The sequence below is a fragment of the Carcharodon carcharias genome, chromosome 26 (genome assembly GCF_017639515.1).
Source record: "Carcharodon carcharias isolate sCarCar2 chromosome 26, sCarCar2.pri, whole genome shotgun sequence".
NCBI classification, from domain to species: domain Eukaryota; kingdom Metazoa; phylum Chordata; class Chondrichthyes; order Lamniformes; family Lamnidae; genus Carcharodon; species Carcharodon carcharias.
In genome coordinates this window covers 37,134,164-37,159,894 of record NC_054492.1, presented here as the reverse complement: position 1 = coordinate 37,159,894, position 25,731 = coordinate 37,134,164, and the positions used below count along the sequence as shown (strand labels likewise).

Below are 25,731 nucleotides of genomic sequence, written 5' to 3'. Positions count from 1 at the left end.
TGTTCTTTATTCATAAGACACCATAAACCACATCGTAATCTTGACCGTACAATTAAAAAGAAAACTGCACATGTTGGGATTATTTTGTAGATATGCTAGCATCTGAAAATAGAAAAATTGGTTAACACATTAGACATGGACCTTTCACCAAAACAAAATGGCAATTGAGGCCTTTAATACGACTGAACAAAATAAAAAGGGAAAAGAGGGCAGATGGAAGTCAAGGGTTAGGAATGCAAAATCTAGCCACAGAGAATTAATGGGAAATGCTACAAACAGGCTTTTTAAAAAGGTGTTAAAAGTGAATGGTGATATGGAGGCATTAAAGGAACAAAATGCCAGGTAAAGTGGTAACATTGTATTGGAAAGAAAGAACAACAAAACCCTTTCTGTTCTCTTGTGTCTCTCCAAACTTCCCCATCCCCTCATCTAGTTCTTCTATTGAGAGACTCGCTTACCTTCCAGATGCACCCAAAAGATTAACCTGTCCCTCTCTCTGTCAGATGCCCCTGATGAACCTGCTGTGTATTTCCAACATAATCAGAACCCTGAGAAACAGGCACCATAGCCCTACGTTCACAGTAATATCTACAACTGCCGGCAGTGGAAGTATTTGAAAGCAAGAAACTAAGAGGTTTGGGGGACACGAGAATATGTAGTCCAACAAATCTCTGTCATTTTGGTTGAGCCCCATCTCCCTGCTACAGCAGTGTAATGATTAGTAATCCAGTGAAAATAAATTCAAATCCCAACATAGCAGCTTGAGAATTTGAATTAAGTTTAAAAATAAAATCTGGAAATAAAAAGTTGATATTAGTAAATTTGACGTTGAAGCTGTCAGATTGTTGTAGAAATTCAACTCAGTTCATTAATGTTCTTCGGGAAGGAACCTCCTGCCCTGACCTGGGTGCTGCCTATATATGTGACTCCAGTCCGACACCAATGTGATTGACTCTTACCTGCTCTCTGAGGTGGTCTAGCAAGCAGGACCACCACTGTCTTCTCAGGACAATTTAGGATGGGCAATAAATACTGCCCTTGCCAGTGACAACTTAATCCATAGAGTGGATAAAAATAAGTTCTTTGTTTCTACAATGGGGATTGTTGTCTCACTTCAATGGCCCTTTATAGGTAACTGATTCTGCCAGTAACGCCATCCTGATTGGTTATTCTTATTCCTAACTTTTAAAATGATAACTTTTAACTTACATAACCCTCAGTTCTCTTGCCTTATTGACTTTAATGAGCATTCAGACATATGGATTAATATTGTGTCAAGCAGCTGTCTTCCAAAGAACTGACATTTTACACAAAGCTCTATGTGTTTTGCTGATGTCAGCTATAAATATATCATCAGTAAGTAGCAGGCAGACCAGAAAACTTTGCACTATATATCTCTGGGTGGTGCTCTGGAGGCAAGGTTCACTTCGCAAACTAGCATTGATTATCCATCAAGGAAACCTCAATATATCAACTTAAAGAACTGACTAACAACTTGTGATCAGCATCCAGAGCACAAATGATTTTTGGACAGGGATAATGAGGCAACGGGGGCCTAGTGGTCTAGGAATCTAGAGGCCCAGGTTAATGCTTTGCAAACATGAGCTCAAATCCCACCATGGCAACTAGTGGAATTTAAATTCAATTAACAAATTTGGAATTGAAAGCCAGTCTCAGTGATGGTGATCACAAAACTGTCGTCAATTGTTGAACAAACCCATCTGGTTCACTAATTTCCTTTAGGGAAGAAGATCTGTCATCCTTACTGGGTCTGGCCTATATGTGACTCCAGACCCACTGCAGTGTAGTTGACTCTGAAATGGTATAGCAAGCCACTCAGTTCATGGGCAATTAGGGATAGGCTACAAATGCTGGCCTTGTCAATGGCGCACACACCCCAGGAAAGGAATGAAGAAAAAATACTGGAATGTGAAATTGAAAAAGAATGGGAAGAAAATAAAAAGAATAGACAGGTTATTGATGGGGTATCTCCACTTGAAAAGTTAACCCTCACAGAACCACAGAGTGCAGAAGAGGCCCTTCGGCCCATCGAGTCTGCACCGACACGTGAGAAACTCCTGACCTACCTACCTAATGCCATTTACCGGCACTTGGCCCATAGCCTTGAATGTTATGACGTGCCAAGTGCTCATCCAGGTACTTTTTAAAGGATGTGAGGCAATCTGCCTCCACCACCCTCCCAGGCAGCGCATTCCAGACCGTCACCACCTTTTGGGTAAAAAGGTTTTTCCTCACATCCCCCCTGAACCTCCTGCCCCTCACCTTGAACTTATGCCCCCTTGTGATTGACCCTTCAACTCAGGGGAACAGCTGCTCCCTATCCACCCTGTCCATGCCCCTCATAATCTTGTACACCTCGATCAGGTCACCCCTCAGTCTTCTCTGCTCCAAGGAAAACAACCCAAGTCTATCCAACCTCTCTTCATAGACCTGCTTTCCCCCGCAGATGTTGTCTTGTCTGTCATGTCTTTCCTGCTCATTGTGTTTTCATTTTAACAATCTCCCAGCCTGATGGACTCGCTAATGACCACCACAATAGATCAACCAATCACAGCCACAATCATGAAAGACTGCTCAAATGAGGTAGAGAACCCATTCACTGCAAGATCATTCTTTTATCATTTATTGTTGGTCAAATGTTTAACCTGGTGATGGACGATATACTGATGGGGGAAATGGGTGAGGATTCCTATGCAAGAACCCATTCTCCATTGTGGAGCTGACTCTCTCAAGGGAAGGAGAGAGAAGGGAGAAAACTGATTAGAAAAGGAGGGGCAAATGAACCCCTCATTTTAAATAATTTTAATGTTGTCAGGGTAAGTTCACTGGATCTACTGACACTAAAGACTAACCCAGAGTAGATGCCAGAGTAGAATGTTGTGCTTGTATCCAAACAATTGTGTGCAGAGATCCTTTTGCAATGGGCAAAGAAGGAACATGAAGCCTGTCATATCATTTAGATCTGCTGGCTGTGAGTCATGCTCAGTTGGTGCCATTCTCAGACCTATTACCTGTAGTATAACATCAGATGTTAATATCGTAGTTTAAGAAACTGTAGATCCAATCAGATTAATTTACTGGAAAGAAAAATTTACTTCCATGAACATTCCTTCTCTAATTTTTCAAGTGACCTTGAACGGTCTGAATCACCAACTTTTAACAATATTACATAATTCATTGTAAAGTACAAGGTATGCCCATACAATCTAAGTTTTTTAAGTCAAGCGACATATATTAAAAAGGGAAAATTGAAGTATACTACGTACGGTCCTCCATTGGATAAGGTACTTGTCTCGTTGTCGTAGTTTCTTCCACTTCCGTTTTGTTCTGCCTCATATCACTGATAGCCCCATCGCCAGTTTCTTTAAATTCCGCTGATAGCATTTCAGTCTTTACTAATGTTATCTCTAGGTTTTCTGTTCAGTGCAATTAGAAAATATTTATTAGGGCTTTATCTTTATGCAGAGTCTAAAAGCCACAACTCCCATCCTTTGCAAATCAATTGCAACTATTGCATCATCTGTAGTTCAATGCATTGCACGCTCATGCCTGAGACAGAAAGGTGTAAGTCCCACTCCAGAAACTGGAGGACAAAACCTAGCTGATAATTCAGAGCGGTACAGAGAAAGTGCTACACAGTTGGATGTGCTTTCTATTGATCAGATGTTAAGCTGAGGCCCCAACTGCCCTCTCAGGTGAAAAGCAAAATATTTCATGGCACTTTTTCAAGGGGAGTTCTCCCTGTTGTACTTGTCAATGATTATCCCTCAGTCAACATCACTAGAAAACAGATTATCTGGTCATTATCACTTTGTTGTTTGTGGGACCTTATGAGCATTTTGGCTGCTGTGCTTTTTACAAAGATAAAAGCAAAATACTGTGAATGCCGGAAATCTGCAATAAAAACAGGAGAAGAAGCCAAATGACTCGAAATGTTAACCCTGTATCTCTCTCCAGAGAGCTTTTCCAGTATTTTCTGTTTCTATTGTACTTCCTATGGCATTGGTGCTGCCAAAATTTCTACTATCTATATCCATTAATGTTTTGTGATATAACAGATAAAACTGGCAGCTAATTCATAATCCAGTGAGTTACATCATTAAAATTTTTAATAGTGGTTACTGTTCCCATTTATATATTACTAGGATTCAAGCAACCTCAGCTCTTTTCAAGAAGGACAAGACTTAATTCATATAACTAGCTGAATGTGGTAGGTGGGTTCAGCTGATCAGTGAAATCTGGCTAATGGAAGAGCCTCCTGGTGAAACAATGACCAGGGACCCTTAGAATTTGGTAGCACCCCAAAACCAACTTTTGCGCCAACTCCAACCAAATACTACAGCATTATTTCTGTTTTTGGTGATACCTCAATCAAATAAATATTTAAGTTGTACAGGTTTTAATCAGAACAAAGCACATTGGTTGTTGTTCAGAAAGAAATGTATATTTTAAATCAGTTTGAAGAGTTTAGTCTCTCCGGTCTCACAGTGTTCGCTGTCACTTAACAATTCATTGTAGTGTTATTGTCACTGGACTAGTATTCCAGGTACCCAGGGTAATGCTCTGTGGACCCGGGTTTGAATCCTACCACGGCAGATGGTGAAATTTGAATTCAATAAGAATCTGGAATTAAAAGTCTAATGATGATCATGAAATCATTGTCAATTGTTATAAAAACCCATCTGGTTCACTAATGTCCTTTAGGGAAAGAAATCTGCCATCCTTACCTGGCCTGGCCTACATGTGACTTCAGACCCAGAGCAATGTGGCTGACTCTTAGCTGCCCTCTGAAATGGCCTGGCAAACCACTCAATTGAATCAAACCACTAAAGATTCTATAAGGAATGAGACTGGACAGGCCACCTGGCATCGACCTTCACTATCGCTGGGTCAAAATTCTGGAACTGCCTCCCTAACAGCACTGTGGGTGTACCTACACCATATGGACTGCAGCGGTTCATGAAGGCAGCTCACCACCACCTTCTCAAGGGCAATTAATGCTGGCCTAGCCAGCAATGCCCACATCCCATGATGAATAAAAAAAATGATTTTTACCCAACCAGGTAGCTACACATCAAGTATTAGGTAACTATATCTGATACACCAATACCTGAGGCTGTCAACAGACACCAATCTTCTAAACTCCATTGATTTGCAGTTTGTTAACCCACATGTACTTCATATTTACCTATGAACTGACATCAGTTTCTGCAAAGTCATTTGATAAAGAAACTGAAATCTGCGAGGTTACATAATCCTCTTTGCATTTTACACCTTCATATCAACAAGGATTAGAAGACTGATGTCACTGACAACATTTGGATTCAGAAAATTAGCTGTTGTGTGGTAGTCTAAACTGGCCTCCATTTTAGATTTGATTTTAGTACGATTTAGTGTGTCTGCTTAACTTGACTCAATGATGGCAAAAGAGACATTGCATTCAATCTAAAATGGAGGGGACTTTTTCCCATAATTGATAAATGGAGTCCAGCAGTGTACCTAGTACAAATGGAGAAGAAAAGACAGGGAAGAGGGAAGTCAGGAAATGGTATCACATTAATCGTTAAAAACTGTAAATGAGTAAATACTGCATTTATCTTAAAGGTTGATGAGAGAGAGAAGAAAGTAGACTTTGAAAATGTGGACTTTAATATTGTTATCAATTCGTCAACCTCTAGCAGCCATTCATCGCAATTGAGAAGGAAGTATATAATTCTCAGAGCCCAATGACACACCACCCTCCTAGTTCAAACTTGAAAGGTACATTTCGACTGGTGGGATCCAGCTGAACGTGATATTGTTTTGAAAGACCACAGGTGATTCCAGGCAATGCAGGAAAGGTAGAATCATGGAATTATAGAGGACAGATTAAGGGAGATTATCTTGCTGACTGTATGTGTCCTGAGAGGTAGACAACAGACATGGACAGTTAAGGAAGGACAAGGAATATGCATAGTATGTGAATACCACTGGAAATATACTAGGGAAAGAACTAAGTTTCACAACTTTGTTTGGTTCATGAGACAGGCAACAGACGGTGACACCTGGGAAAAGTAGAGGATCTTTGGGACAACAGGACCATTCCAGCTGTGATTATGACGGATGCACTTGAGTATTAGGTTAAGTTATGTTGGCCTAGATGGTGGAGTGAACTTCACACAGGTAATTACATGTGCATGAGAGCAGACGATGTTGACCAGACAACCAAAATTGGGAAGTAACTAAGAGGGCAACACCTTAAACAGCTTTTACACCAGATTATTGGTACTTTGAAGACAAGGCAAAGTAAACCTGTCCCTATCATTTGGAGAAGATTGATTCCACGCAGCCCTGCTTATGATCACACCTGTAAATCTGGAGACTCCCAATTATTGGCACAGTGGGCTGTTCCTCAATGCATTTTGGAAGATTTTATCACCAATATTGTAGCAGTTAAACCTGACATCAAGCCACCTCCTCCGGTTAGTACACCTCCAGACATTGGAGAAGTAGAATGTCCTCAACTCAGACAGAGCCATAGCAATGGTTTAGCTGTCATTCCTAACACAGTATTATACCTTGATGTGCATCATGAAATGCTGCCAGTAATGCTCAACCTAACTGACAATGGGATTTACCACTTGGTGCAAACACAAAACCAGAGATTTGCAAGAAAGAAAGTTAGGTCAGTTAAGTGAAGAATTTTGGGAGAGAACAGGTACCACGGTAGACAAGAAAGAAATCGCCGATCTGTATAGGGAACCCAAGAGCAACACAAAACATAACTGAACACAAAGAATTAAACTCAATGATGTTGCCACTGCATTCAACACAGAGCATTCAGTAAACACCATGCGGAATAGATTGAGAAAGATACTATCTGAAACAAATAAGATAGAAAAGGAAGAACTTTCTGAGGAAGAACCTTCTGAGGATCAGGTCATGACAGTACATCTAAGGGAAGTGGTAGCACAACTCAAAGAACATGCCCACCAAACGAAGGTCATTCTTAGGGAAAGTCAGCAAGCATCATTGGAGGCAGCAGAAAATGATGGATGTATATGGCATCTGGATCACAGAACAGACTAGAGATAATTTACGATGAATTGAAGAAGGGAAAGTGCCTTCTTGAATCACAGACATGCACCTGAAGACTCTGTCCTCTCACCAGCTTCAACATGACACTTGTGCCATGAGGGGTTTAGTGTAATTATACCCAGTAAAATTTGGATGGCACCTGAAAAGTAACACAAACAAAGCTGGAATTGTCCTGTATTATCTTGAAATGAGTGAGAGAAATAGCCAGTCCCTTGTTTGGAATTGAAATCATTAGAGTAGAAAACAAAGGCCAAATAATCAGAATTTGAGTGTATAGCCCTGGTAAACGGAACAACTTGGGTAGCCCCTGACTTAAAGAATGTGATTGCACTAGAGGGGGTGCAGCGGAAATTCACCAGGATGTCACCTGGGATGAAACATTTAAGAGAGGTTGGATAGACTTGGGTTGTTTCCCTTGGAGCAGAGAAGACTGAGGGGTGACCTGATCGAGGTGTACAAGATTATGAGGGGCATGGTCAGGCTGGACAGGGAGCAGCTGTTACCCTTAGTTGAAGGGTCAGTCACAAGGGGACACAAGTTCAAGGTGAGGGGCAGGAGGTTTAGGGGAATGTGAGGAAAAACTTTTTTACCCAGAGGGTGGTGACGGTCTGGAATACACTGCCTGGGAGGGTGGTGGAGGTGGGTTGCCTCACATCCTTTAAAAAGTACCTGGAGGAGCACTTGGCACATCACAACATTCAAGGCTATGGGCCAAGTGCTGGTAAATGGGATTAGGTGGGTAGGTCAGGTGTTTCTCATGTGTCGGTGCAGACTCAATGGGCTGAAGGGCCTCTTCTGCACTGTGAGATTCTGTGATTCTTTAAAAGAACCGCGAAAGCCACATCATAGTCTGCCCTTATGAAGTAACTGTACATACAACACCAGCCTGCGGTTTTGCCTGGTATTTAAGAAAACCTAATTGCACCATGATGGCCACTAAAGAGAGAGTTTCCTATATATTCAGCATACAGGGAGAAAGGAGAGTGTTGTGTCACAACTATATTTAAAGAATACCGGTATCTGAACTCTACTGAGGTACGACTAATACATTGAATGTCAATGCTTTATTTGTGGCTGTAAAATTCAGATTTCATGCAAATAACTTTGCAATCACGATCAGAATTCACCCTTAAAAATAACATGATCGAATAAGTGTAAAAATAAAAACTTATGTAAGTCCTGTTTGTTATAAGCTAACGTTGAGTTTACATATATCCCTCCCCCACTCTCTGATTAAAGATAATCTTTACAATAACATTTCATCAAAGCCTTGTTCACTTAATAATGCACAATATCATTTTTGAGTGATTGTGAATATATTGCTGCCAACCTCCAATCTTACTCATTTCTCAAAGAGCTAAACACCGTGGTCTTTAATTAAAGTTACATAGGTAGTCTCTGTGAGCAGAATTTACATGAAACAATTCAAAATCATGGGTTGCTGGCAAAATTAAACTAGTCCCAATTGCTTACATAGATATTTTAGTGCAGTACATTTGGAGCGATTTAATGTGAGTTGTATCTCCTAACTCCAGATATGATGGCAATATGCTTACACGGGAGATACAATTGTTTTTACTTTAGCAAATTTATTGGGATCTTCCACTGTGGCGAAAGAAGGTAGCGGAAAAACACAAGTGCTTTGTTTATTTGTTTCATTTAATTAAGTTGGCAGGGACAGCCACCTGTGCTTGTCACCCCTTCCACTGACAGCCTTGCATGGTGGATGTGCTCCCGAGCAGACTCTGCACTTCCTAACGTCAGTTCTAAATAAAAAGGACCTGAAAATCAGTGTAACTTGTGGGCAATCAGCCCAAATTGTCAAAGTATGGCCTCTGCGCAAAATCGCGCACACTGGAAGTTGCAGTGCAGTCCCGACTCTCAATAGTGGTGAACATCTCAGGATTTGTTGCTGTTGGGACAACAACACCAAATGTTTATTTAGCACCTTTAACATAATGAAATGTCTCAAGGTGTTTCACAGGAACACTATAAAAGAAAGGATGATTCCGAGCTGTATAAGGAGATATTAAGCTAGATGACCAATAGCTTAGCCAAACACGCAGGGTTTAAGAAGTGCCTTAAAGATGGAAAGCAAAGTAGAGAAGCAGGGAGGCATAGGGAGGGAGTTCCAGAGCTTAGGGCCTAGGCAACCTAAGGCACAGCCACCAATGGTGGGGCAATTATAATTGCAAATGCAAAACAGCCAGAATTAGAGGAGTGTAAATGTCTTGGAGGGTTAAGGGGCTAGAGGAGATTAGAGAGATAGGGAGGGATAAAGTCATGGAGGGATTGGAAAACAAGGATGAGAATTTTAAAATCATGGTGTTGCTTGACCAGGAGCCAATGTAGGTCAGCGTGCTCAAGGGGTGATAGGGGAATGGGAATTCAAGTGAGTTAAGATACAAGCAGCAGCTTTTTGGATTACCTCAAGTTTACGGAAGGTAGAATGTGGGAGACCAGCAAAGAGTGCGTTGGAATGTTTGAGTCTAGAAGTAACAAAGGCATGGATGAGGGTTTCAGCAGCAGATGAGCTTGGGCAATGATGAAGCTGGGAAATGTTATGGAGGTGGAAATAGGCAGTATTAGTGATTGCACTAATATAGGCTGGAAGCTCATCAAGGTTGCGAACAGACTGGCTTGATCTCAGACCTAAAAATACAGGCCAATCTGTTATCTTTGGGAATGGTTACACTACACTATAATTTTGTTTTGACATCAAGTTTCCAATGTGATTGCCATAAAAGATAGCAGTTTATTTTATGACTCAGGTCCTGATTTGACATCAGAACATAACATATCTGAGCAGTGCAGGACTTCACCACCCCTACAAGCAGCCCATCTCACATTCCGAGTTTACACCAGCTGAAATTTCATCTAGCTGCAACATCTGGTGGGCCACCTGGATCATCGGAGAAGTGTTAAACATTGATATGGATTTTCTTCAATCCAGGAAAAAGGGGACACTCTTGCCCATGTTTTGCTTACATTAAAAGCTGGCCCTTGAGGAATGGAGCTCTGTGCATGTGTTAGAGGAGTATAATAAAAGTTTGCTTATTGTGCGATGGAGCCAGCACACCTCAATCTCAGAACAGGAACTGAAATATGACAACAGCATAGATTTCTAAGACACTTATGAACATAAGACATTCTGATGTAACTAGATATTGGATTACTAACCAGATTTTGATTGGACAAACAGTTAATGGTTTATTACAGTATGAAGTGGGCTCATGTTTCTCATTTGCGACAACAATAAAAAAAATTTAAATATTCTTCAACTTGCTTTGCAGCAAATTGGCACCGCATTTCTGCCCCTCTGGAAATGTCCCACAAAAATCACTTTCTTTTCCTAACCTGCTCACTGTCTTCAAAAGTCTCTTGAAAAAGGAACTGGATACATACTTGAAAAGAAAAATGTTGCAGGGCCATGGGAAAAGAATGGGGGAGTGGGACTAATTGGATAGCTCTACCAAAGAAATAAACTTAGGCAAAAGGGGCTAAAGGGCCTCCTTCTATGCTGTAAGATTCTATGGAAAAACGTATTCATTAGTCCCAACCTGCACTCTCACCACCCAAAATTCTTCTTCCCGTTTTACATGTTGTTCTCTGCACTTGTAAAATACTCTGAGACATCACTTCCATGAAGGATAGGCAATATAGATGCAAATTGTTGATGAGTGTTTCAGACACTCTCCCTCTCAAGACATCAGTATTTATTACCTTGCAGGAGCACACACAGAATAAGCCAACCAAAAGGGCCTCTCTTCAACTCACACATTTTTTCCTATATTACAGTACATGGAAGTCCAATATATCGAGATCTACAGGAAAAAAGATAAAAGGAATCTTAACAGAACTCATGTATAACCTGAAATCCTCCTTCTCACAAAGAAAGTGCTTCGTTCAGTCAAAGTAATGAAGCGGTGAGTATGAACCAAAGCTATAGCCTGCTGGTAAATTTATTAGCTAAAGCTGTAATTTATTAATCCAATGAACTATTCCCATCATCAGCTGGTAAATATGAACCAGAAGTCATATGGCTACCTGCAGAAACAGATGTCTGGTCATCTACTTCTGATGATACAGTTCACAGATGGCCTAGTAATGAATGTTTGGCTGAGCTCCAAGGCTCTCTAACGGATTAGCTCGACAGGGATATGTTTTCACAGGTAGAAGCAGAGTGTTTGCTTTGATTGATTGACATTTTTATGAGGTTTAATGAGCTATTATTTTTAATTCGACAAGATTTCGAGGTATGAAGTGATGTAAAGCTTCTGTTATTGATATTATAATGGATCTGTCTGATTGATACTTTTATAAGAGTAGCAGTATTTTTAAAGCAAATATTTGAGCATTTTTAAGTGCATTTCAACACTTGCCCTTGCGTTATTGGTTCTATAATGCATACTGGGTGAGTGGGCATGAAGGATGTGGGGGGAGGGGGGGTGCTATGGGAGGGACATGGGTGCAAAGAGATGGCATTGGGGCATGGAAGTAGCATGGAGGCATTGAGGTGGCATGTGGGAGAGTGAGGAGCTAAAGGGCCTAACAACCTTTAACATAACAAAGTCCCAGAGAACTGAGGCAGGCCTTCTAACCAGCCGACCTCGACACTCACCCACTTCCGTGGCTGCATCAGAGCTACTTCCAAGGTTGGCTTTCTGAATTGATCTTGCCCAGATCTCCCTTGAGTGAAAATAGTGCATGCGGAGGGCATTTTTATGGAGATGAGTATGCTGGGTTTGGAAATTTCCCAACTCGAGCTGCACATCTTGATGGTATTCTTGCTCTATATATCAGTTGACATTGTAATTAGCTTATAAAGATACTATGCTTTTATGCTTGTTAAGTATCAAGATAGAAATATGAGGTAAGTTTTTCTTTCCTGTCCTCAAAGTTTTCTTGGTATTACTTCTCCTATAGATATTAATTTCTATTATAGCAATTTAAACAGCAATAAACAGGTCTAGCAAATCTAAAATATTGTGTTTTACTTTCTAGGTATACTGTATTGTTGGAAAAATGCAAGGGTCTTGTATCACTGAGTATCTGGAAAGCCGCGGCAGCCATACTCACTGGTCTATCTTCTAAGAATGATAAAAAGACCTTTGGTGGACTTTATTTTCTCCTGTTTATAAAGTTAACGTGAATTGGATTAACTCTTTGGTTCATCGTGATAACTTGCTAAAATATTTTTTCCTTAATTTTACACAAAGAGGAAAATATGTTCCACAGCTAAGGATTAAGTTGAAAGGGATCTAAGGCTTCTAGTAGACATGACTTGTCCGTACATTCAACTGGATGGTCTTTCTAGATAGATGAAATAAGATAGTTCAACTGACCTTCTTCATTTATCCTGTGTATGAAGTTTACAATAAGGCTCTTGAGCATAAAAGCTAGGTATAGTATTTGAACATTTGAAGAGATAGTATTTACAATCATACCTGATGAGAGTCTGGTCTGGTTTGGTGATTCAGGTGAGTTTTGAGCTCAATATCTTGGGTCTTTAGAAAACTAAATACCCATTACAAACTTACTCTCTTAACAATGTTAAAAGCCATTCATAATTGAAAAGGCCCTGGTGAAAAGGCTTCTGTTTTGGTCCAAGGTTATGCTTGGCAAGGTACTGCAGTGGTTTGCTACTGCCTTCAGCAAATGGCTGACCCAGAAACTCTCCCACTCTTACCGGCTGCCAGAGGCATATCAGAAGGATTTACTGATTGGCAGTGAACTGTTTGGCCGCACTATGACCGTCTATGGCCATCAAGTCCTGATGTGGCACTTGAACCCACAGGTAGGGATGCTATCACTGCATTACAAGACATCCCCATCACAAACTACCAGTTTTTATACATTTCTCTCACCTGTGACAGTCCGCATCATTCTACATTTAGTTGAAAATATGATTCTGTACAATGAGAATTTTATTGACTTATCCTTTATCAGTAACCTTATTTCCTTTGTTTAATGAGCACTTTTTCCATTAAGCTAATAGGCATAATTCCCCTACTTTGTTATCCTACCAATAATTTCACTCATGTTTCATACAATTGCTATTCTACTAAGTGAAGCCTTTCATTTGATCTGTCATTGTTTCTGTATTCTTTCTACCAATTAAAAATAATGATGTATGCCCAGATGGCCAAACTAAATTATTTTCTAGCAGTCGTTATGAGATTAGTTTTCTGCAGTATTTCTCTTATTATCCACCCTGAAGCTGGTCATTGCCGCAGGGTCAGTGCTAGACAATAGCTGAGCAGTGGCTTAAATTAATTTATATTCCCCTTCTGAAAAAGCAAATTCTAAAGAATAATAATATAGAGAGAATGGCAGCACAAAAGTGGTAAACTTCAGGGAAATCTGATTATCACAAGATTGTAAAGATAGCGTTCAACAATAGCAGTAAGAAAAAGCAATTTTCTTGCTAAGAACTGAAGAAATATTAATGGCTTTTAACATATTATTTTAATACATTGTAAAGTCATAGGCATCATTTTGAACTGATTGCTAAGAAAGGACTTGATCCATCATTCAGCGATCACTGTAAAGCATAATGGTCTCTGGTGGGACCACAACACAGATGTGAGCTCACCTTGCTTTTGGGCTAGCCTTTAGATGATTCTGTGGGGCTGTGAATAGCCATTTTGTAGCTCTATTGAAGATAGCTGCTATCTCTGGTATTCCCAGCTCCAGAGTGTGTTCACATTATTGACCTCAATTATATTTTTTCCATAGCATGTGTCAGCAACTGCAAGGTTTTTTTTTACATTTTTTTTACATATTCATTCATGGGATGTGGGTGTCACTGGTTAGGCCAGCATTTATTGCCCATCCCTTATTTAAAGGCATTTAAAGTCAGCCACATTGCTGTGGGTCTGGAGTCACATGTAGACCAGCAGAGGACAGCAAATTTCCTTCCCTAAGGGAATTATTTAAGGGGACATTAGTGAACCAGGTGGGTTTTTACAACAATCATCAATGGTTTCACAGTCATCATCAGACTTTGAATTCCAGATTTTTTTTTTGATTGAATTCAAATTCCACCATCTGCCATTGTGGGATTCAAACCCATGTACCTAGGGCATTACTCTGTGTCTCTGGATTACCAGTCCAGTGACAATACCATTATGCCACCTTATTACTATCAGGAAAGACTGAATAGGCTGGGGGTCTCTCCACCAGAAAATGCTGAGGCTAATATAATATCGATCATTAAATTTATGAAGGAACTTGATAGAGTACATGTAGAGAATAGTTTTTATTCTTCCATGGAATGTGGCATTGCTGTGCTGGCAAGGACAGCATTCATTTCCCATTCCTAATTGCCCTTGAGAAGGTGGTGGTGAGATGCCTTCTTGAACTGCTGCAGCCCATGTGGTATAGATACACCCACATTGCTGATAGGGAGGGAGTTCTAGGATTTTGATCCAGGGGCAGTGAAGGAACGGCGATATAGTTCCCTGTCAGGATGGGGTGTGGCTTGGAGGGGAACTTGCAACTGGTGGTGTTCCCATGCATTGCTGCCCTTGTCCTTCTAGATAGTAGGAGTTGTGGGGTTGGGAGGTGGTGTTGTAGGAGCCTTGGCGAGTTGCTGCAGTGCATCTTGTGAATTCTGCCACTGTGCGTCAATGGTGGAGGGTATGAATGTTTAAACTGGTGAATGGGGTGCCAATCAAGCAGATAAAAACAAAAAACTGCGGATGCTGGAAATCCAAAACAAAAACAGAATTACCTGGAAAAACTCAGCAGGTCTGGCACCATCGGTGGAAAAGAAAAGAGTTGATGTTTCGAGTCCTCATGACCCTTCAACAGAACTAGGTGAATCCAAGGAGAGGGGTGAAATATAAGCTGGTTTAGGGGGGGTGGGGGGGGAGACAGAAGAGAAGTGGTGGGGGGTGGTGTGGTTGTAAGGACAAGCAAGCAGTGATAGGAGCAGATAATCAAAATATGTCACAGACAAAAGAACAAAAGAACACAGAGGTGTTGAAGTTGGTGCTATTATCTAAACAAATGTGCTAATTAAGAATGGATGGTAGGGCACTAAAGGTATAGCTCTAGTGGGGGTTGGGGGGGCATAAAAGATTTAAAACTAATGGAAATAGGTGGGAAAAGAAAAATCTATATAAATTATAGGAAAAAACAAAAGGAAGGGGGAAGAAACAGAAAGGGGGTGGGGATGGAGGAGAGAGTTCAAGATCTAAAGTTGTTGAATTCAATATTCAGTCCGGAAGGCTATAAAGTGCTTAGTCGGAAGATGAGGTGCTGTTCCTCCAGTTTGCGTTGGGCTTCACTGGAACAATGCAGCAAGCCAAGGACAGACATGTGGGCAAGAGAGCAGGGTGGAGTGTTAAAATGGCAAGCGACAGGGAGGTTTGGGTCATTCTTGCGGACAGACCACAGGTGTTCTGCAAAGCAGTCGCCCAGTTTACGTTTGGTCTCTCCAATGTAGAGGAGACCACATTGGGAGCAACGAATGCAGTAGACTAATTTGGGGGAAATGCAAGCGAAATGCTGCTTCACTTGAAAGGAGTATTTGGGCCCTTGGACGGTGAGGCGAGAGGAAGTGAAGGGGCAGGTGTTGCATCTTTTGCGTGGGCATGGGGTGGTGCCATAGGTGGGGGTTGAGGAGTAGGGGGTGATGGAAGAGTGGATCAGGTGTCCTGCAGGGAACGATCCCTACGGAATGCCGCCGGGGGGGTGAAGTGTTTGGTGGTGGCATCATGCTGGAGTTGGCCGAGATGGCGGAGGATGATTCTTTGAATGCGGAGGCTGGTGGGGTGATAAGTGAGGACAAGGGGGGCCCTATCATGTTTCTGGGAGGGAGGAGAAGGCGTGAGGGCAGATGCGCGGGAGATGGGCCGGACACAGTTGAGGTCCCTGTCAACGACCGTGGGTGGAAAACCTCGGTTAAGGAAGAAGGATGACATGTCAAGGGAACTGTTTTTGAAGGTGGCATCATCAGAACAGATGTGACGGAGGCAAAGGAACTGAGAGAATGGGATGGAGTCCTTACAGGAAGTGGGGTGTGAGGAGCTGTGGTCGAGGTAGCTGTGGGAGTCAGTAGGCTTGTAATGGATATTGGTGGACAGTCTATCACCAGAGATTGAGACAGAGAGGTCAAGGAAGGGAAGGGAAGTGTCAGAGATGGACCACATGAAAATGATGGAGGGGTGGAGATTGGAAGCAAAATTAATAAATTTTTCCAAGTTCCGATGAGAGCATGAAGCAGCACTGAAGTAATCATCGATGTACCGGAGAAAGAGTTGTAGAAGGGGGCCGGAGTAGGACTGGAACAAGGAATGTTCCACATACCCCTTAAAGAGACAGGCATAGCTGGGGCTCATGGGGGTACCCATAGCCACACCTTTTATTTGGAGGAAGTAAGAGGAGTTGAAGGAGAAATTGTTCAATGTGAGAACAAGTTCAGCCAGACGGAGGGGAGTAGTGGTGGATGGGGATTGCTCGGGCCTCTGTTCGAGGAAGAAGCTAAGGGCCCTCAGACCATCCTGGTGGGGGATGGAGGTGTAGAGGGATTGGACGTCCATGGTGAAGAGGAAGAGGTTGGGGCCAGGGAACTGGAAATTGTTGATGTGACATAAGGTGTCAGAGGAATCACGGATGTAGGTGGGAAGGAACTGGACAAGGGGAGAGAGAGGGGAGTCAAAATAACGAGAAATGAGTTCCGTGGGGCAGGAGCAAGCTGACACAATCGGTCTACTGGGACAGTTCTGTTTGTGGAAGACTGCTTTGTCCTGGGTGGTGTGGAGTTTCTTGAGTGTTGCTGGAACTGCACTCATCCAGGCAAGTGGACAGCGTTTTCAGTTGTGGGGAGAGTCCAAAGCTAGGGATCATCAATATAAGATTGGCACCAAAAAATCCAATAAGGTATTCACAGGACTTTTTAAAAAACCGACAGAGTGTTTAATTTGGAATTTGTTACCATGTAGTGTAGTTGGGGCGAATTGTATAGATGTATTTAAGGGAAAGTTAAATATGTTCATGAGGGAGAGAAGAATAGAACCATATGTTGAAAGGGTTGGATGAAGGAAGGTGGAAGGAGGTTCATGTGGAGCATAAACACTGTTATATACGAGATGGGCAGAATGGCCTGGGTGTGTGCTGTAAATTCAATGTGACTCTATGTAACAAACTGAATTACACATAATTTCTGCATATATTTTGATATAGTAAACATATTGTGTTAAACATAGATCATAATGGCAGGAAACTGAGAATTTAGACTTCTGTGCAGCTGAGAATTTTACATGTTACATATTTATTGTTTTTATATTTTAGTATTTAACGATTAGTTAAGTACTGAAATAAATGCCAATATCAAAACTATGGCAGTATTCACAACCTGTCCATTTTATATAATTGGCTAAAGTAATTCAATATTAGATATGCGATTTTACAATGTCCTTATAAATCTGGGTGCAATAAACAATTGTATTGATCATGGCTCTAAGGGACAATCTGTGCTTTGTATTCTCTGGCTTGTACTAACCATTGTGTTACAACAGGATACTGTTGTATTTAATTACTCAGCTCCTGTTTCCATAGAAATTAATAGGAGAAAATCCAGATTTAAGATTAATGCAACTAAACGACTTTATGCGATTAACTTTTATATAACGTGTGAATTACAACATTGTTATCCTTTCAGCTGCAAGTGATTCAGAGGATGTTGCTAGATCTCAGAATACACCCGGATGTATTTTTACTTCTTTCTTCTAAACTCTATTTGACCTCAGAAAAATAGCTTCTAACTGATTTGAGGGAAGCACAGCAATTGTATTTTGTGGCCTTAAAAAAACACCAGTTACACATTAACTGTGGAATAAAGAAAGCATCATGCATTACACCTCAATGCTGCGTACTTACAAAATACCGTATCCCCCAACTTGTCATAAGCAATGCCAAGCAAGATTCACTACTCTGAAAAAAAAATCACTATAGTGTTGCCAAATTATGTGGAAGAATTCATATTTCACATTGATAGAATTAAACTAGTGGCTTTTGTTTAGCATGCTTTGAAAGACTTTGACAAAAGTGCAAATGCAATTATTGTGTCCTTCTCATGACACATTGATCAAAGTAATAGCAGAATGCGTTCTGATTATTCATAGCATTGTATCGTTCACTGATATACCCTTATAATGCTGTGATGAATATTGCAACAGACAGGAAGATGAAAATGTATTAAATTCATAGAGGGGAATGACATTGGCTAACTTATGCAAGACTAACATGAGCAAAGTCAAAAATGTGGCCTCCATCTCCCTTGTAACTGTGAGGTTAATGACACCTCCAAAATCATCAATCCTACTGTCATGTATCTTTCAGACTGCTTCAAAAAAATTCAACTGAATCAAAGGTCAGTGTTTATGATCACATAATTATGCTAATGCTCACTTTTCAGTGTATTGGCTGCTGCTGCTGCCAGAAAATGCACATGGAAGGAGACTTAGCAAGCACAATGTAGCTGTTCTGTGATATGGATATGGAGGAGTCATTGCAGTGCCCTGGAGATTTTTGAGGCTCCTCTCCGTGTCATGAGTGTGGTGGAGTGGGACCAATGCCCAGCAAGAGGTTACCTCCGTTATAATTCAGATGTTAAGTCATTTAAACAATGCTGGTGGGATAAAAAAAAAGGTGGCGCACTGGCAAGGATGATTGGGGAACCCAAATATTCGGCAGTGAGCCAGAACAAGGATACAACTTTTCTTTAAGTACATCCATGCAGTTAAATGGCTGTGCAGGCTCTTGAATGAGGGATTAAAATGGCTGCAGTTATGAATCTTTGACGGAGACTTCCAAATAATAGTGCTGTATTTACTGTTAAAGCACTATTCTGGGTGCCTGGACCTCCTACCCTGTTATGCCCCACTAAGACCTGCAGGTTCGATCCCTCCCAATTGCCCCTACACATTAAACCCACTGTGAGCTCTGCTCAGGTAGTGTGCGTCAATGCACGAAATCCTCCATGCTCCATGTGGCTCTCCCCTCTGGTTCATTTGCCAATTATCTTAAGTTGGCATCTTTTGGTAACCATCCCTCCTGCCAGTGGAAACAATTTTTCCTTATTCACACTATCAAAATCCTGCATGATTTTGAACACCTCTATTAAATTTTGCCCAAATCTTCTTTATTCTAAATAGAACCATCCCATCTTCTCTAGTCTTGTCACAAAAGAGAAATTCCTCATCCCTCGTATCATTCCAGCAAATCTCCGCTGCACCCTCTCTAAGGCCGTGACATCCTTCCCAAAAAGTGATGTCCAGAATTGAGGCCTAAGCAGTGATTTATATTCTTCATTTGCCCTGATGTCATGTTTTGGTACACAGATGATGTCCACAATTCAATAACTTTCTCCCATGCTTTATTCAACCTATTCAGCGAGTCAAATTTAACTATTGGCCTCAACTGGGGTGTTTGTATCGCATTGTTGCAATGAGTAGGAGTCAAGGTCATCATTTTCAGCTTGCCCAGCTAATAGTGAAAAAAGTCTTTGGGCTAGATTTTCATTTCAGGGTCAGGACCTTGTCATCACGGTCACTCCCAGACTCTGACTCTGCTCCACATCAGCGCCTGACGTTCAACACAATTTCCAAGGAGGCCGCCAATTAGTGACCTGATGGAATGCTTGATGTGCAATTAGGGGTGGCGGGCATAGTGAAGGGGTGAAAGCTAAATATGGCGGGCATAATTTCAAAGCACCATTTAAAGGCAGCCTGGCAGCCATTAATGTGTATTCCAGATTCTTTGGGATGGCAGAGGGTGGGGGCAGCCACTCGCGCCACAACACCGAGGACAACCACCATGAGCATCTCAGCCACAGGCACACAGACGCGAGCACCCTGTCTTCACTTCAGTCTCAGCCATGTAGGAGCTACCACGAGTGCAAGGTGCCCTGTCAGTGGTTTCATTTTGTGGTGCATTTGAACAACGTATGTCATGGTTATTTTCAGTGATAATGATTCAATATAATGAAATGTTTGATGACTGAACCCAAACTTCTGTGATTCCAATGTTTTGATGGCGTTAAGAATGATGAAGTAGGTGTCTGGTGCAAAGAGACACTAGGCGGAATTTTATGGCTCTGAAGCGGCGGGGATGGGGCTGTAAAGTATGGCATGCCTTTCAAAAGTCCATTGACTTCAGCAGGACCATAAGTTCCCACCGGTGTAAAATTCCACCCATTGTGTCACCAGTGGCAACTTGTCTTCCAATATTGAGGAGAGAAAGGACATATCTCTGTGTCATATGCATCTTGGATGCATTCACTCCTTGTGAGCAGCAGTTCATGAAGGCAGCTCACTACCACCTTCGAGGGCAGTTAGGGATGGGCAATAAATACTGGCCTAGCCAGCGACACCCGCATCCCATGAATTAACTTTTTAAAAATCCGTTCCAGGATCTGAAGCATTCAGGGGAAGGGTGCCTGTATTTGTGTGACTCATGCTAGTGTAGTTGGTTGCCTTGTGTATTCATGCCATCTTGGTCAATGGTTTTGACACTTTAGCCAGACCTGTGGAGGGCCTTGCAAAGCTGGGTTACTGTGCTCCACCACTTCTTCCTCCTCCTTCACCCAAGGCATATACCGGTCCTCTGCATCTTCCTCTCCAGGCTTCTCTGGAGGGTCATGTTATGAGGAGCACATCATACCACCACAATGTGAGAAACCCTTGAGGGATCATAGTGAAGGGCACCCTTCCCCGAACAGTAAAGGCACCAGAACCATATTTTCAGGAGACCGATAGCCTGCTTTATGGTGGTCCTGTGCTGAGGTGGTGGTGGTTTTACCACCTCTGTGCCTCCATTGTAAAGTCGCACATAGTTGTCAATAGCCATTGCTTCAATGGATGGCCTTTGTCCCCCAACAGCTATCCATGCAGTCACTCCACTGGCATAAATGATGTGGCACCTATGATTGCCTCAGGATGAAGGCATCACAGCAGTTGCCAGGATGTCACACAAACCCCTGCAGAAAACAATTGTGGTGGTTGCACAACAGCTGTACACTGAGGGAGCGGAATATCTTTCTATCGAGAAATGGCCCTGGCAGCTCAGCCAGGCCTTGTTGAACACATGGGTGCAATCCATAGACTCCTGCACCTGAGGGAATCCTGCCATGGAGGCAAATCCCACAGCCCTCTGTGTCTATGTGGAACCATAAGTCTGGAACTCAATGTTACTCCGATGGCCTCCCATACCAGACATCCATTGCCTATCGGATGCCCTGATAGGTAGCCATGTGTGTTATACCCCTCAGGTCCACTGCCAGTCCTTGAAACGAACCAAAAGCAAAGAAGCTCAATGCTACTGAGAATTTCACAGCTACCAGCAGGGTGTGCCCACGTAATCAGTGAGGTCTGAGGTACTCCTCCACAAGGGCACACAGTCAGTAACCAATTGATAGTTCAGACTTTGATAGCACTGATGCACCAACATATCCAGGAAGCTGACTCTTTGGTGATGGACTCTATGCATCCTGACTCTTTTGTGTCCTCCCTGTCCCTCGTGCATCACCTCTGCATCCCTCAGGACCAACCTGTTGTTGGAGCACATTCTCCTCATAGCAACTCAAAGTTGCTAAGCCCCATGTCCAATGATGGCCTTACTTGCCACCAGCTGCACTGTTATGGTTGCCTGGACCTACCCCCTGCTTTGCCTCACTAAGCCCTGCAGGTTCAATCCCTCCTAATTGCCCCAACACGTTAAACCTGCTGTGAGCTTTGCTCAGGCAATCATCACTGTGTGCCAATGCATGAAGTGCACCAGGGTCCTCCCTCCTTTTATTCATTGTTGAATGGCTCCCACCTCTTTGGCTAACTCCACGTTGTACTGCCACCTCATCTCCAGTTGTGTATTTCCTGTATGTCCCTTCCAAAATCACATTTTCATAGAATGGTTACAGCACAGAAGGAGGCCATTTGACCCATTGTGTCTGTGCTGGCCCTCTGCAAGAGCAACTCATCTAGTACCATTCCCCCATCCTTTCCTGTAAAACTTTTCTCTTCAGATAATGATCGAATTCCCTTTTGAAGACCACGATTGAATCTGCCTCCACCACACTCTCAGGCAGAGCATTCCAGATCCTACCCACAAGCAATATAAACCAGTTTTCCTTGTGTTGCCTTTGCTTCTTTTGCCAATCACCTTACATCAGTCTCCTCAGGCTCGCGATCCTTCTGCCAGCAGGAACAGTTTCTCCCTGGCTACTCTGTCCAGAGCTCTTATGATTTTGAACACCTCTATCAAATCTCCTCTTAATCTTCTCTTCTCCAAGAAGCACAGCCACAACTTCTCCAGTCTATCCACGTAACTGAAGTTCCTCATCCCTAGAACCATCCTAGTGAATCTTTTCTTTACCCTCTCTAATGCCTTCACATCCTTCCTAAATTGGAATGTGCAGAACTGGATGCAGTACTCCAGCTGTGGCCTGAACCAGTGCAATTTACAAGATTATTCAGGGCTTCCTTGCTTTTCTAGTGCCTCTATTTACAAAGCCCAGGATTCCATTCACTTTTGTTAACCGTGTTCTCAACCTCCCCTGCCACTTTGCACACTTACCGTTTATATTGCCTCTCCTTGTCCTTCCCACCAAAATGAGTCACTTCACACTTCTCTACATTACCAACAAAATCCCCAGGAGGAGGAACCGCCTGGAGAAGCAGACTGGGAGATTTGAATTTTGCAACCTACCTCCCTCCGTCCACTATGAAATTCCAACCCCACTGAATCAATTTTCCGTCCTGGCATTTGAACCGAATTACCAAATTCGGGAGACAGGGATTGTTTTACCTTTGCTTCTTGTACAGCGGGCAACAAGTCAACTTGATCAGGCAAGCGTCAAATCCAAGCGTCCGTGCGGTGCAAAGGCTGATCTGGATAATTGTGGTCCTCCGTAAACTTCTTCACAGTCCTCAATCTGCAGTTAACATCCCAAAGGAAAGGGTTACACACGGGGAATGGTAGGAGACTGGAAATCCCAAATCAAATTTCCCTGGACAGGAAGTGGCCGCGGTTAGAAAGCAACATGTCCTTTCACCAAGTCTCTTGTCAAACACTTATAGACATAATAAGTGGTCATAAAAAATTGCATTAGTTTGATTACGGCATGACCTTCCTGGGAGTCGTTCTTTTACTTTCAGTGCCCTCCCACCTTGCAGACTTCAATAGACTGGCATTTCTAATTAACTAAACCTTGTCATTGTTTCTCTGCCCTTTGGTAAAGACGATTTTCCCTGCACAGTTCAGTTTGCGTTGAAGCGTTTTTCTCTGCGGTTGTGAGCGGGATGTTTCTTGTTTCGTTACGTTTATTCTGACGGTGTCATTGACCCCGCGAGCAGTTTACTGAGTAACTACTTCGATTGCCTAACTCGCTATTACTCAACAATCAGGACATGTTCTCACTGTAATTACCAACCTCTGTAAAACTACTGAGACACAACCTCAAGGCGTATTACAGAAACCTGAAGATTCTAACTAACATTTCAGCCTCTACCTTACGATGGCCCGGATCCTGATACTTCAGATTCTGACATGATGTTTGGGTGAAAATCCCACTCCAGTCCAGTGGTAACCATGGTATAAACTGGATCCTGGATTCAGATCATTAAATTCCACGCAGCAATCACGAATGCCTGACTGGGTTTCTCTAGAGCCAGCATGGACTCGATGGGCTGAATGGCCTCCTTCTGTGCCGTAATGTTTCCTGTCAGACGTCGTTCTGTGATTGAGAAGCACTTGCCGAACAATCTTGAATGCGTTAGTAGCTGCAGTAACAACTAATTTAAGATAATCAGTCGAGGTCGTAATGAGGCTCATCTACGCTGGGCAGAAGTGACATTCGTTCACACGCAGGAACTCGTCCTCTGCAAACAAAAGGAATATGTTAAAGCTTTGTGCCTTTTTTCAATTCCCAGGTAGTTTGTGGAGCCTGTTGCTTTCTCCAAGGCAATGCTTTGGCCAATCAGAGTCGACTTGCCCACCAATCAGTGCCCTTTTCTCCTACAGCATGAATTGTTGTGATCCTTTGAAATTTGGCATTCTTGCATTTGTCCTTATAAGTACAAGACGAAAAGAGTCAGCAACATGTCTCTCTTTCCAGCAACTCTTAAGATCTCCTAAATCAATAAACACAGCTTTACAACTCTTGTCGCGCTGTTCAAATCCCTCCATAGTGTCACCCTCTCCCCATCTCTGTAACCTCTACCAACCCTACAACTTCTAAGAACTCTGCTTTCCTCCAGTTCTGGCCTCGTCCATCTCCCATTTCCATCATCCCAGCAGTGGTTCCTGTGCCTTCAGCCATCAGAGTCCGGAGCTCCAAGGTAACTACCCTAAACCTCTCCGCCTCTGCACCTCTCTTCAGCCTTTAAGATGCTCCTTCAAACCCATCTCTTTGACCAAGCCTTTGTGCTTCTGTTCCAATTATCTCCTTTTTTGCCCCCATGTCATTTTTTTTTTTGCCTGATTATGCTTCTTTCGGGGATGAGTTATTGCATTAAGGGTGTTGTATTAATGCAAAAGTATAGTACTGCAGGCACTGGAAATTTGAAATAAAAACAGAAAGTGCTGGAAATATTCTGTAAGCATCTGAGGAGAAAGAAACTCAATTGACAGGCAGAATTTTACCGGTGGGATTTTACGTTTTGCTAAAGTCAACGGACTTTAGAATGGCTCGCCGCATTTTACAGCCCCTTGCTTATGGTGATGGGGCCATAAAAACACTTCAGGTCGATGACCTTTCATCGGAACTGGAAACATTAATGCAAGTTCTGTTTTACTGACTTAAACCAGTTGTGCCAAACACTGCAACCAACGTCATAAAAATGAAACTAAATGTTGGAGTAAATGGTAAGTGTCAACCATGAAAGAAATTTCCAAAGAATGAGTAAGGGAAATGAAAATGTTAGGCGTTGTCAAAGTTCTAACTTTACGATGAAATGATCATTTTATGACAAAATGATCAAGTTTCATTTTGAGTAAAAGTGACTGTGAAGCAACAGTAAGACCCATTGCCAAAACCAAGAATCTTAAAAATTGTTTGTAAACTACCGCAACACGGAAAGAAACCCTTACACTTCTGTGCACAATTCATATGAAAAAAAAACATAGATCTAAAAACACTTTACTTGGAGTGGATTAAAGCTCAGTGCTATGGGAGACTGTGAAAATCAAGCCCGATTATTGTACCCACCGTACAACTTCTGGATCAAAATATTCCAGCGTTTGAAAAGTGACCTCAGAAGGCAAGTTGAGGCACCAAGGCCGAAACGGCTTCTTTGGTGCAATATAAATACTGAGACGGATGATTGAGGGGCAGGAGGAGGGCGGGTGGACAACCAAAAAAATTAGTCCGTGGAGCGCTAGTGGCGCCACACAAGACTACGCCAATTTCCGCGGGGGGAAAGTAGAGCACTGGTGACACTACCCATGCTGCTTGCGCCCAAGGGAATCGACCTGGCAGTGGTGCTATGCAAACGAATTTCACTCACCCCCTCCGCACCCATCCCCACCCCAGTATTTTTTTTAGCATCCAGCACCTCAAGAGTTGTTAACAGAAGTATGGACTAACGTTAGCTCAAATGATGTGTTAACTTCTAAATCAAACAGCGTGAC

The 25,731-nt window shown here is 42.3% G+C and overlaps 1 protein-coding gene across 6 annotated transcripts in view; it reads right to left on the bottom strand.

The window, feature by feature from the left end:
- Positions 1–25,469, bottom strand: part of si:cabz01068815.1 (solute carrier family 51 subunit beta) — a 29,275-nt gene extending 3,806 nt beyond the window's left edge. Inside the window, exons 1-5 of one of the 6 annotated variants that reach the window (XM_041175196.1) lie at positions 25,310–25,468; positions 23,598–23,981; positions 22,909–23,035; positions 10,822–10,922; positions 3,288–3,437 (exon numbers count right to left, since the gene is read on the bottom strand). In XM_041175196.1, the coding sequence (XP_041031130.1) occupies positions 3,288–3,437; positions 10,822–10,879 (208 nt within the window). In that variant the 5' untranslated portion in view covers positions 10,880–10,922; positions 22,909–23,035; positions 23,598–23,981; positions 25,310–25,468. Of the gene's footprint in view, positions 1–3,287; positions 3,438–10,821; positions 10,923–22,908; positions 23,036–23,310; positions 23,428–23,597; positions 23,982–25,309 lie in introns of those variants that run through there. The other 5 variants (XM_041175198.1, XM_041175197.1, XM_041175199.1 and 2 more) reach the window with 5 other exon arrangements.
- Positions 25,470–25,731: the final 262 nt, after the last annotated feature.